Below are 14,138 nucleotides of genomic sequence, written 5' to 3' on the forward strand. Positions count from 1 at the left end.
CATTTGTCATCAGGAACATTTTAACTTAAGCCTCAAGTATTATTTACGAACAAATTCAACAACATTCTAATGGGGATGTTATTATGCAACTCAACATTTGCTGAAGACCAAAAAAGTCATTTTTAGTCAAGGGTTTCATCCTTAGCAAATGTTGAGTTGTATAATACATCAGAAAAATATTACTAAACATGATGAAGACCTTTTTTCCCCAGGAACACCAAGGGGAGACAAGCAAGAAGGATTTGGTACCAATTCTGCCCAGAAATTCACTTCGGTCCTTACAAGGACCAATAAGTTTCATGCAAAAAAAACAAGTACATCACACATGAATTGTTTCACTTTGCTGAGTCTGAACCACTGCTCTAAAAGTATGAATTATTTGCATAAGTCTATCAAGGTTCAGTCTCATAACATGACATTAAAGTAGCATACACTTTATATACTGAATTACCTTTCACGTCTGCTGCTTGAAACATCAGAGAATGATACAAGTGATGCAAGGGAACTAACTCTTGCTACCTTCAACATCCCCTATCTTCAAAACCACAGATATTGATAAAGGTGTTCAAATCCTTACAATTAGGTGTTGTGTTAGATCATAATTACGTGAAATGTTATAATCAACCCACAGGTGGCATGTCCATCTAAAATTAACTGTGAAATGTAACTGCCTATATGTAGACACAAATATATATATTATGTGTAATCTTGAAATTTGGAAAGACTATTTTCGCCCTTGTCCACATGCTGTATCCTCGATTATCCGGCTTATAAATATCTCCATACAATTATATTACCCTGGACCTATCCGGTACACTGGATAAACGAGGATACAGATGCTGTGGAAGTGCTGGAATACTGCTGAAAGCAATTTTTTGCCCCAAGAGGAAGCCTTCAACACCAATGGGATCGACGCATTCCATTGTTGGCAGAAGTGAGTGAACCTCGGAGGAGTGAGTGTTATGGTTTTACGCCGCTTTTAGCAATATTCCAGCAATATCACGGCGGGGGACACCAGAAATGGGCTTCACACATTGAACCCGGGTCTTCGGCGTGATGAGCGAACGCTTTAACCACTAGGCTACCCGACCCCCCGAACCTCGGAGGAGATAGTGTTGAAAAATAATTAACAACCAACTCAATCAATGCAGTCCATCACAGCTCAGTTTTCCAGCCACACCTTGTAGTCTGAATAATTGGCAATGTTTTTTCATCATTTTGGCAGAATTTGGTTTAAATATTGTAATGATTTTGCCAAAATAGTAATGGTTGTCATCTGCTTGAAGATACAAATAGTTCCACAGAACTGCAACATGTGTTTGTGAAAATTTAGAGTGATACATCTATGTCGACAGTCCACATGCAGTGATTATTTTGCAAGAAGTATTTTGAGCATTTTCAACACTAATGTCCAAAGTGAGAAGGTTTGCATCTGACATTGTATTCATACACTTTAAACAGCCTGGTTCCTCTGTAAACATTAGTAAACAGTCAGTCCTGTGAAAGTAGTCCATGAAACACACCTCTTGTGATAAACAATCTATCAAGGTGGTGCAGTTTAACATAACATCTGCCCTTTGATAAATAATTCATCACAAATCTGTAATGTTTTATTTACAGCAAACCAACACTACAAGTTATAACTGAAACATTGCAACATGAGAGACGGAGTGAGTGATCAAAGTGCAAAGATCAAACCAAGGATCAGAATTCAAACATCAATAAGAAAAAATAAACAAAATATACATTAAGTGAGTCTGTTACAGTTATTTGATGGCATGTCAGCTTGATGTAGGAGATGGTGAGGTGAAATGGGGTTTAACGTTGTTTAAGATTAATGCACTTACATAGCGATGTGCATGCACGTGTGTATGTGTGTGTGGCTGCTTGTACAAGTCTGGACTAATGCCGATTTGATAGTGCTAGCCCACTGAGATACCATGCCGTAGAAAAACATGAATACCCCATTCAGACACAGTAAACTGAATCCGAGCTGACCAGTCCTTGTTTTAGCCCCTTAGTGTCGAGCGCCAGTCAGGGTAACAACAAGTACCATTTTGGGGAATGATACCACTTGGGATCGAACCCATGACCTTCCTCTCTCCAGGCAGAGGCTCTACCACTAGACCATGGAGGGGGTTGATGTAGGAGAAGTGCCAGAAGTGGTGCGGATCTTGGGCACTTATCATTTTGGTGATACCAGCGAGCATGGGTTGGATGGAGTCTGCACCAGACGAAGCAGTGATCGATATTATTAGTATGATCCATGCCGTCGGGGTACGATGACACAAGGGGCATCCCCCTTCTTCTTACAAGAATGCAATCCATTGAACATCCAAACCAACAACTAACAATATATTCCGTCTTTATGAATTTATTGTATATAATAACATGTAGTTTGTACAATGACAAAAACAATGACAAGTAGTGTGCAGCAAAGACCCTCAATAGTGTAGTTGCACAATCAAGATGGTGGTAAGATCATCGAGCACTAGTGATCTGAAACAAGAACCATCAGTTGATTAGCCTTACAAAACACATCACATACCATGCATACAACTCAACTTTCTATTGGTGACTTCTTTCAGTGGCATTTAGAAGTTGGTGTGATGAAGAAAGACAAGTTCTATGGATGAACAACTTCTTTATTACAATTAGTGCGACACTTGCTTGATAAAGGTGTTAGGATCTACACCGAAACGTCGCAGTAATTGTAATAAAGAAGTTGTTCATCCATAGAACTTGTCTTTCTTCTTTCTATTGGTGTATCATGATATTATTACAGTTTCCTGCAACATTTCAGCCATATTATACCACACCAAACCTGACAAGTATGGACTCCACGCACTGAAGCAGGGCACTTGCAACCACATGTGAAAGAATACCCTATTTCAGACATTTGCTACTTCCACGAAACCCATGAGGACAGATTTAGTGCTGAATCATCCATGACTATAGGAGCCCTAAGGGAGACAACTCAATTGGGATCGATGACATGCATCAACCAAGTCAGTGAGCCTGACCACCCGATCCCGTTAGTCGCCTTTTACGACAAGCATAGTCGCCTTTGCGGCAAGCATGGGTTGCTGAAGACCTATTCTACCCCGGAATCTTCATGGGTCTATCTTCTACTGGAGACAATATACACTGGATAATGGAGGTTGCCAGATGACTAACTCTGTTTTTGTTGGTTTGTTGTTTAACGCTGCACTCAACAATATTCCAGCCATATGGCGGCAGTATGTAAATAATCAAGTCTGAACTAGACAATCCAGTGATTGATATCATGTGTACCAATCTAAACAATTGGAATACCATGGTATGCATCAACCAAGTCAGCAAACCAGACCACCAGATCCTGTTAGTTACCTATTATGACAAGCAGAGTCACCTTTTACGGCAAGCATGGCTTGCTGAAGACCTACTCTAACTCGGATCTTCAAGGGTTCACCTGCTCTGATTGTATCACTTTGCCTTACAAGGCGCCAACATCACCAGTATAATATTCCAGGGTTAATTCTAGGGTGGGGCCTTGTGCTTTTAGCCCCTAAATTTGTAAAAAGGCCCACATTTTCAAATACAATGGGGCATTTTAACATTGTGCTGCATGGGCATACTTCTGGAATATTTGGAATTTTCACATAAAGGGCCCATGTCACAAAATCCCTAGAGTAAACCCTGATAGTCATATAATGTAATATAGTCCAAAACACAAGGAATGGCTCCTTGATAAACATTTAGAACTTGGTGGCTCACCATCCTCGGTTTTCCAGTCTACAGTTTATAGCCAAGACAAATTAGCAGTTCATTCCAATTTCCATGTTCTTTCGTGATTGAAACAAGCTGTGATATCACCAGTACTTGCACTGACTTGTTGCATACTGTCTCAAATACATCTGGGTTACATCTGATAGCATAGGGACTTCCTTACCTATCTTAACACTCATAAAACCTTTTTTTTCCAGCCAAACATACTACAAAATGATTGTTCTGATTCGAATAAATGTACATGATGTATGGAGGGCTCGCTCGCATTCCACCTCATCTAGTTGACTAATACAACCAGTATTAGGTTCAGCATTGAAAATAACCTTGATGCAGATGTGCACATTACTAATTCCTAAACCAGGTCTTGCGCTAAACTTCTCTTCATCTCACCAGTACATTGTCTATGATGAAGATTTCTTCTTTTCTGATTCCTTCTTCTTCTCAGCCTCCAGCTTAGCTTCATCCTCTTCGTGGGACTTGATCAACTTCTCCACTTCTCCATGAGGCAGAATCTTGATCTCAGTCTTGTTGTCCTTGCGTGTCAAGGTGGATATCTCAACTGCAACGAATTAACATTTCAAAAATCAACATCTAGCATGTCAAAAGAGGCACAAACTGAAGAATGTTAAAGCCTATAACATTTTCAATCTGAATCAGTCCTGGGTCATGGTATTTTCAAATTGCAAACTGATATATAGTTGTCCAACTCGCTAATTCCCTTAATGAAAGTGCTTAAACCACAGGGTCATCAAAGGCTCCTCTCGATTTCTTGCTGTTTGTGATTATTTGGTGAGAGTACAGCAAGAACCTAAATGAAATAAATGTACAATAAACTAATACATGTATGAATGACTCTCACCAGTACCTGGTTACTACTAGATGTCTATGCAATATTTCAGCAATGGCGTTGGGCTTGTCGCATAAACAGGACACAACTGACACATTACATATATACTTAGATAGATAGATACTCAGTACATGTAGTAGGGGCCATATCCCGATAACTTGTGAAGTTAACTCTATTTAACCCAAGATAGTTGACTAAAAAACGCTTCTTGTATATCAGCAGCAGAAAGTACATACAAGTCATTAGTTCTAATAATAGTGACTATAGTTAAACATGTTAACTACAGATATACATTCATTATTGGGCAAGCCTGTAGAAGAAACATGTTTTTTGCAGAAACAGTGAAATGAAATAATAAAAACTGTTGAAATGTGTCAATTCCTGCCAACCTTTCTCTGGTGTGAGTTTGGTCATGTCCAGTGTCTTGCTAAGGACCTTGACAGCAAGAGCCAGAGCTTCACTGAGAGTTGTCTCCCCATCCTTGTATTCTTGTTTCAACATAGACACAGCGTTCTGAAAGTAAAGGATATAAAAAAATGAAAACATGGACAAAGATGATAATGTGCCTGATGTCTATTCAGGCATCTCTTCTATAAACAAGAGTCATCAGAAAGATGACATATCCCCCCGGCAGCTGTCTGTAAAGTAACCACTAGTAAATGTGCAATTCTGTATGTAATGAGTCAACAGTTGAATGTTCTTTAAGAAGCATACATTGTTTACCAACTAGAAGGTTTTCAAATTCTGCCTCGGAAACGAACCCGTTCCCCAATGGAGTCTAGGTCCAACTTCTTTCCATAAAATATGTAAAAAATAAAAATTTGTAAAAAAATATATATCAAAAGGCACCACTTCAGTATGTGCCTGATAGCTTTCCCAAGTTTCGATCAAATACACTGAATGGTTTTCGAATTCTGCCCCGGAAACGAACCCCATCCCCAATTGAGTCTATGTCCAACTTCATTCCATAAAAATTTAAAAAAATAAAAATTAGAAAAATCCCAAAATATCAAAAGGCACCACTTCAGTATGTGCCTGATAGCTTTCCCAAGTTTCGATCAAATACACTGAATGGTTTTCGAATTCTGCCCCGGAAACGAACCCCATCCCCAATTGAGTCTATGTCCAACTTCATTCCATAAAAATTTTAAAAAATAAAAATTAGAAAAATCCCAAAATATCAAAAGGCACCACTTCAGTATGTGCTGGATAGCTTTCCCAAGTTTCGATCAAATACACTGAATGGTTTTCAAATTCTGCCCCGGAAACAAACCCCATCCCCAATTGAGTCTATGTCCAACTTCATTCCATAAAAATTTAAAAAAATAAAAATTAGAAAATCCCAAAATATCAAAAGGCACCACTTCAGTATGTGCTGGATAGCTTTCCCAAGTTTCGATCAAATACACTGAATGGTTTTCAAATTCTGCCCCGGAAACAAACCCCATCCCCAATTAAGTCTATGTCCAACTTCATTCCATAAAAATTTTAAAAAATAAAAATTAGAAAATCCCAAAATATCAAAAGGCACCACTTCAGTATGTGCCTGATAGCTTTGCCAAGTTTCGATCGAATACACTGAATGGTTTTGGAATTCTGCCCCGGAAAAGGAAATAATTATGGACGGACGGACGGACAGACAGACTGGCTGATCGCTATTTCCCCCCCCCCAACCCCGCATTATATGCCGGGGTGATAAAAAGGTGATAACAGCACTGTTGTAGACAATACAGGTTGCCACGGCTACTGCTTACAGCACTGTTGTTGACAATACAGGTTGCCCTGGCTACTACTTACAACAGTGTTGTTGCTGATAGAGGTTACCATGGCTATTACTTACAGCACTGTTGTTAACAATACAGGTTACCATGGCTACTACTTACAACAGTGTTGTTGCTGATAGAATTACCAAGGCTACTACTTACAGCACTGTTGTTGCCAATACAGGTTGCCTTCCAGCCTCCATAGTTGCCACTGGGGTCACTCTGGTACAGCTGATATCCATAGTGCTTGTCCCAGCCCATGTACAGCAGAGACACACCAAATGGACGCTTCCCTGAAGCACAGTGCGAGGAGACAAGGTTGAGCCAGCGTAAGAAATAGAGCAAGTACGTTTTGAAAAAGCTCTCCTCAAGAACATTTTTAATAGTTGTCAAGGTCATACCATACTAAACACTTACTAGCACTGAACATGAATTAGTGAGTTTTGTTTGATGCAGCTTTGACATGTTCAACACGTCTACAGTTACATAAACCGAAAAACAATTAGGCTAAGCCAACTAACGGACAACTCTTTCCTGAGTGAGTGAGTGAGTGAGTGAGCGAGCGAGGGTTTCATACATTGTACCCATGAGGGGACTTGAACCCGGGTCTGAGTCGCGACGAGCAAATGCTTTAACCACTAGGTTACCCCACTGCCCCTCCTGATAATAGAATGAACATGGCTTGTGTTGCAATATTGCGCTGAATGATGGCACTGACTTTATATCATTGTCTGCACTTTTTAACGAGCAGTCTGTGAAGTTATTATCGTTGACATATCTATTTATCTATAAGAATTTACTTCAGCATGTTCAATCTGTTTTTGTATTTATGAAGTTATAAATGTAAAAAAACAGCGAGCACACTTCGCATTAACCGCTTTGAGGATTTACACAGTATGCACAGTTGTTTTTATGGTCATACCTCCATAAACGCAAAAACTAATAAATATTGTTTAACATCACAGTCAGCAATACCCAGCTGTATGATGGTGGCTTGAAAGTAGTCAAGTCAGTGATGGAAAGAATCAAGGCACAATGACGCACAGCCAAGTTATCAAGCACTACCTCCCTGATCCGTTCCATCTTTCCGAGGCAAGGAGTTAACTGAACATGTTGAATGTAAAAGTCCAGTTTACAACCTTGCCGAACAAGGCTGGAATTTCTGGGCTCGATCGCAGTGGCACCAGTGGCTATCATGAGTTATGTCCCTTCTATGTCCTTCTTTATTGTCCAATCAGATTCCATCTCTCATATCACTTGCATTTGCCTCAAATAACATGACATAGTCTAGTGAAGACGATCTGATCGATAATCAAGATCTATTTCGTAATAAAACTGGTCTTACTTTGCAAAGTGCATCAACTCATTTGAGCACCTTGATTAAACACATAAAAAGATTTGGAAATATCTGTTGACGCTAAGTACAGTCAAGTCTCGTTAATCCGACACTCGTTAATCTGACAATCGGCTTTATCCGACACTAATGATGGGAACCGATTAAATCAGTGCTATTTAGACCCCTTAATCCGACAGTCTCGCACTCCGACTCCGACACACCTAATTTGCAACGAAATACCGAAATCACTCATTAATCAGTCTCGTTAATCCGACACAGTGATCAGCGTACTCCGTGGTCATCTGCCTGCGAGTACACAGCCCGTGTTTTGATGCGAGGCGAGTCGGCTGGTAGCTGCATATTACAAAGCTGCAGAGATAAACTTACTTAACAATAAACAATTAATGCTTTAAATAAAGAAAACAGGATAATTCACATGCTTAGATTACCTCAATCTTATTAAAATCAGATACAAGTTCTCGCTTTCGACGAGGACATCCCATTACAAGTCACGTCAGAACAACCTTTCGCGAACTATGACCTACCAATGAAATGACCAACAGGAAGTCGACGTTAGCCACTTAGAAAGCAGCTTTCTTAAGCTTTGGGTACCAGTTTCAAAGTTGCGACTTCCATTCCAGACTATGCTTTTTAAAGTATTTTGAATCTGTCAAACAGTCCGTAACAGTTGTTTTGTGTTAAACTTTAGAGGTTGAATGATTAGAAAACATATTCCGCCAACAATTTAACATAACAATATGAATATATATTTTATATTTTTTATAACGTGTTTGAATCCTTATCTATCGTGTAGTTGTCCGATTTTCGATCACGAACGTTGATACTACTAAATTTCGTTTATCCGACATACTCGTTAATCCAACACAATCATATGCAACCAACGATGTCGGATTAACGGGACTTGACTGTAGTCGGTACACATGCTTTGCAAAACCTGTACGCAAAAACCTGTAAGCAAACGAAATCTGCACAGCAGTTAAAGAACCGGTTGTCGATTTTGTTACTCGATTTGGATTGGACTATGCATAGGTTAGTTAGTCCAGCCAAAATATAAATCCAAGCCTAATTCGGCAAGGAAACTGGACTTTTATAAGTCAGTTAACTCCCTTGCCTCGGGAAGACGGATCCATTCTAGTCGTCTCTTATGGCAAGCAAAGGTTACTGGGAACCAATTCTACCATGGAATCCCCACTGAAGCTGTCACAGTGCCATAACACTGTTTTAAAGATTGAGCTATGAGTTGTATATGATGTCCAATTGCAGTGTAGAAACTCACCTCCAAATTGTGTGTAAGCTTGCTTGATATCACACAATGTGCTGACCACTTGTTCACAGGGAATGGGTTCTTGATACTGGAGCATATATCTGCAACGAAAAAAACACCTCATCTGAAATTCATTTCTCAAGATACAGAAATCAGCTATGTTGGTCTGAAAGTTTCACTCATTCGTACCATGAATTTAGAAGCCTCAAACCATATAGGCGTAAAAACATTTTTTAAATTAATGCAATTGAAAAAATTCGAAATTTTGGGAAACCAACAAAATCAGTTCTAGAGACAATATTATGGTCCAAGAAAGGTTACTACTCAGTTTCATCAGTTTTACACACCCTTGATTCACAGACATTCAACCAATTCCTGTCTATTCACTACATTGACAGGAAACAACTTATATAGTAACATGGTTAAGGACATAAATTTAAATTTTCAGCTAGATTGTACACTGCTGTAGGCATAGTAGGACCACTTGAATTTAACAATACTGGTGCTGATCCATTGTTACTGGCATTTGTCTAATGGGTCAGCTTATTTGCCAAAGACTGCAAGCTTTCCAAAACATTTATATCAAACCAGGCTTCAGCATTATTATCAACGAAAAGATGCTATGAGTTCATTATTTACAGCAAAATTCAAACATTACTTTTAACAAGTACATTTAGACATGTTAGAACTGTCTTCCAGAAAGTAATGAGTTTAGTCTGTGAGCATTTAACATGTTTAAGGCTAAACTTACCTCTGAGAAATAACTCGGAGTTCATTTGTAAGAACATTTGCATCTGCAGTGATTCCAGCTACACTACAAGCCATGTCACTGAAAGACACATTTCATGACATGTCATAATTACAAGAATAAAAAAGGTCCAACACATAAGCCACAAAATAACTTTCTAACATGTTTAACAAGGTTATTATCATGATGATGATAATGTATAGTCTTCGCAAATAATTCAAACCTAACATAAATGTCTGCACTAGACCATGTACATAATGCCAGGATTAGCATGGTTAGAAATGTTGTTTTGTTGTTTAACAACGACACCACACTCAGTAATATTCCACCTTTTGATGACACCATGTAAATAATCTAGTGAGGCCCAGACAATTAAGTAATTGACATCATGAGCAACAATCCACGCAATTAGGGACACAATGACATTCAATCAACCAAGTCAACCCATGAAGATCCAGGGTAACATAGGTCTTTATCAACCCATGCTTGCCGTAAGAGGCGACTATGCTTGTCGTAAGAGGCGACTAACGGCATCAGCATGATCAGCTCAGTGACTTGGTTGATGCATGTCATTATATCCCAATCGATGCTCATGATATTAATTACTGGACTGTCTGGTGCAGACTCGATAATTTACAGACTGCTGTCACATAGCGGGAAGAACGCTGAGCATGCTGAGAGTGGCGTTAAAACAACAAACAAACAATCAACCAAGTCATTGAGCATAACCACCCGATCCACACAGGTTGCTGGCGGCCTGTAATTTCCATGGGTGAGTTTAACAGTACAAAAAGCCTAGATGTTAAATAGTATTAGAGTACTAGGATACCCATACCATCAGTAAAGTAAGGTATGGTACCATGTTCATGTCAATTCAGTAATGCGTCATCTATTCATTTGGATGAAGTGATTAGGCGGGCCACTTTCCATTATTATTTCAAATATTGATGTTAAGGGTTAGGACACCAAAAATGGTCTTCAGACTTCACACATTGGAAAATCAAACAAGTCTTCGGCATGAAAGGCCAAAGCATGAAATTAGAAAGAGTTTTAATGCTGCTACTATCAACAATGAATAATAATATCCCAGTGAACTTACTCATGCAGTTTGTAGATCTTCTCTGAGTAGGAAGCTTCATCTAGAAGTTTGTTAGTGTTTCTTCTTTCTGCAGCTAGGAGAACCCCATCCTTGGCCAGAATGCCAAGACAGGTGCCAGCATGCCCGATAGCCTCCATGGCATACTCCACCTGGTACAGGCGACCTGAAACAGCAAATCAATATGCTACTTCATGCAAATGTTTTATCTGACATGTTGTATCCAGCGGAAAATCTAACAAGACCAATGCTTCAAATTCTTTCAAACCTATTTTTTGGCAAAAAAAACCTACAGAAATCTGCAATAAAATATCACTGATTGTGTGGTTATCTGGACATACCCGGTATATCTATTGGAAAGGTTAATATACTTACCGCAAAAAAAAATGTGAATACCATACATGTTGGTCAATGATCCATGACTCGAGATGCACCATTTGTCTCGCGCAGGATTAGCGTGTAAATTATTACGTTTGAAAATCATGTGCAGCATATTGTGATAAGAATAAAGACACTAAGTGGTAACACTTGGCTGATTGTTAGTTTTGTCATTACTTGGTACACATTGGAAACATCTCTTCTTAACGTACATATTTCTCTATATGTTTCTATGGTTCACGTGTCTTTTGGCGGTGAGTATATATTGTCAAGTAAAGGCAACATTTCTGTGAAATGAAACAGAAGAGTAAATAATGAAAAAGAGTTGTTTTATCGGTTTTCACGTATTCATGATTTGTCACTGAATGTGTGTGTCAGTGCTGTTCCGTGTGTTTACCTTCAGGGGAGAATATAGTCGTTCTTGAGTCATATCGTCGAGCCTGTAATAGAAAAGGTTAACCTGATGACACTGAAGAAGCCTGGGGTGAACAAGAAAGGGCCAATCAATCTGCCCAATTAAAGAAAATCATAAAATGTACTGACATTCTCTTTAGACCTGTCGCTTCCAAAATCACTGCAACTGTACATATTCATACATGCAAAACGAACATTAATTCCAAATTAGATGACAGTAAACATGGTAAAGGGCGACAAAAGAGTTAAAGGGAATCGAACAAGATCATTAAATGGTGTTAGTATGGTGTAGAACCCTGTGGGGATTCGTGGTTAAAATATGTTTCTGTAATCAAACAGCTTTGATTGTTCCTCACAATATTGATCCCTGGACCATGTGGACTGTTTGGTTTAGACTCACTCATTTACCATGTTTACAGGTTGTTGTCATATAGCTGTTGACTAGTTTGGCATTAAACACAAACAAACTGCATTGTGTAGAGATGTAAGGATGAACAATGACAACACTGTTCAAGTGTGATGATTGAAGAAGCAAGCAAGATCGATCACTGAACCAAAAAGTGTGCATTTGGTAAGCCATAAACACCAAATTACAATGTCAAGTCTCTGACCAAAATGAATTAAACTTCTTCACAGTCCTTCGTTTTGTGATTTAATCAGTACGAGTATCTGAGCCCAAAATTACACAACTCTTATCACGTGTCGACATTAAATATTGAACTGCATGGCACCTATATTTGAGCACCTATCGCTGTCTGCCCAAGTCAACATTTTGCATAAAGAATCAAATACAAAAACAGCTCTGTCACTCTCTACCAAAACAAAATCATTACCAAAATCGCTATAATCTAATGTTATTACAGCAGTAGACCACTCATGCACCTTGCATGACACCTCTTTCAAGTCGATAACACAAACATAAATTCTTAGAAACCGATAAAGATGTAGAAATATCGCAAAGATAGCAATATTCCGTCAACTCATGCCGTACTCACCATCTTGGAATTTAGGTAGAGCTGTTTCAAAATCCGAAAATGTATGTATCTCTTACCGATTAATGCAACAGCTCTCGTATAAAGAATATGATAAATTAATAATAAAACCGTTTCAAGTGACTATAAAGTATATGTACTTTGAAATATATAATATTGAAGGTAAATTCGAAAATAAAAGCAAGGGAGACAACTTGTAAGAGTGTGCACACCTGTAAAATATTTATTGTCTGACGCTTATTGAAACTGTACGTGAAATCGGTCATAGATCAACAAACGATGACAGATAAAACGAATTCAAATATCATTAATGCATAGACCACAATCACACGAAACATTAACTAAATTCCAGAATAGTTTCCATATATAGATCTAGAGTTTCATTCAGTGAAATCCGACAATATGTCGCTTTTCAGCTAGATCTACTGATGTATAATCAGTTTCTTTCCATACAAATTGTTTTTCTTTGTCTAAACATATAAAAACAATTCGCATTTTTTATTATTTCCAGCTTCTGGTGAAACTGTGGCTTTCCCTCGTTGTTAGACTGCATTCCTATTCATCTTATTTTCTTCTGTTTTTTTCTAGCTTTGTAAGAACATAGTTTTCAATTTGACCCGCTGTCGCATGCCTCTATGTGAGATGAACGCAACACAGGTATCCGATATAATGTAAGTGTGCTGTTGTTTTTAAATGCAAGGATGAAAATATTTCGCTACAGTATGTTGGGAACAACTACAGAAAATGAGTGTGAAACGTGATAATAGTGATTTTAAAACGCTTCAAGGACTGCGACAACTATCGTAACTTCCATGCTTTGACTTAGACCTGCGATAGACGTTGTTTTGAAGATCGCTTGAGGAACAAGGACCAGGACTGATGAGATGCAGTTTATTTTTTTAATATGTTCAATGATGCAAGAAAATATGAAGAGCAGTGTATATTTCCAAGGGCAACGAACATACAGGATGGTTGGTTTGTTGTTTAACGCCGCACTCAGAAATATTCCAGTTATATGAGGGCGGTCTGTAAAATAATCGAATCTGGACCAGACAATCCAGTGATTGATATCATGAATATCGATCCACGCAGTTAGGATCGATGATATGCATCAACCAAGTCTGACCACCCGATCCCGTTAGTCGCCTCTTACGACAAGCGTAGTCGCCTTTTACGAGAAGCATAGGTTGCTGAAGACTTATTCTACCCCGGATCTTCACGGGTCGAACCCACATGAGCACTCAGGATTATGTGAAACGCAGGATTCAAATTTGCGTATGAAACTTTACACTACTGTATGGTAAACAAAACTGTCTATCTTTAAAGGCCAAGCTCTTTATTTAAGAATTGACTTCAAAATAAGAAATTGTTTTAGAAGGTTTCTTATGATGCGTGTACATATTCAAATGGATCGGGTGGTCAGGCTCGGTGACTTCGTGCGTTGGTCATACTATCAATCAGTGGATTGTCCTGTCTGGGTTCGATATTAAAGAGGCTGCCGTCATATAGCC

The 14,138-nt window shown here is 38.7% G+C and overlaps 1 protein-coding gene and 1 long non-coding RNA gene across 3 annotated transcripts in view; both read right to left on the reverse strand.

Annotated features, from left to right (window-relative positions):
- Window positions 1–512, reverse strand: part of LOC124131499 — a 121,566-nt gene extending 121,054 nt beyond the window's left edge. Inside the window, exon 1 of the long non-coding RNA XR_006860660.1 lies at window positions 452–512. This is a non-coding gene — a long non-coding RNA (uncharacterized LOC124131499). The remainder of the gene's footprint in view (window positions 1–451) is intronic.
- A 1,846-nt stretch (window positions 513–2,358) lies between these two features.
- Window positions 2,359–12,684, reverse strand: LOC124131497 (proteasome subunit alpha type-4-like). 2 transcript variants are annotated; one of them, XM_046494789.1, is made up of 9 exons: window positions 12,631–12,684; window positions 11,619–11,661; window positions 10,847–11,009; window positions 9,751–9,828; window positions 9,012–9,100; window positions 6,541–6,671; window positions 5,005–5,128; window positions 4,165–4,327; window positions 2,359–2,499 (listed from the first exon to the last, which is right to left on the reverse strand). In XM_046494789.1, the coding sequence occupies exons 1-8, from the start codon at window positions 12,631–12,633 to the stop codon at window positions 4,170–4,172; spliced, it is 789 nt and encodes a 262-aa protein (XP_046350745.1). In that variant the 5' UTR covers window positions 12,634–12,684; the 3' UTR covers window positions 2,359–2,499; window positions 4,165–4,169. The 2 variants fall into 2 exon arrangements, with proteins under 2 accessions (XP_046350745.1, XP_046350744.1); XM_046494788.2 differs by having other exon boundaries at window positions 4,159–4,327; window positions 12,631–12,683.
- Between the last annotated feature and the right edge of the window lie 1,454 nt (window positions 12,685–14,138).

Source organism: Haliotis rufescens, unplaced genomic scaffold (assembly GCF_023055435.1).
Source record: "Haliotis rufescens isolate VD_foot unplaced genomic scaffold, xgHalRufe1.0.p SCAF_1, whole genome shotgun sequence".
In the NCBI taxonomy this organism is placed as follows: Eukaryota; Metazoa; Mollusca; class Gastropoda; order Lepetellida; family Haliotidae; genus Haliotis; species Haliotis rufescens.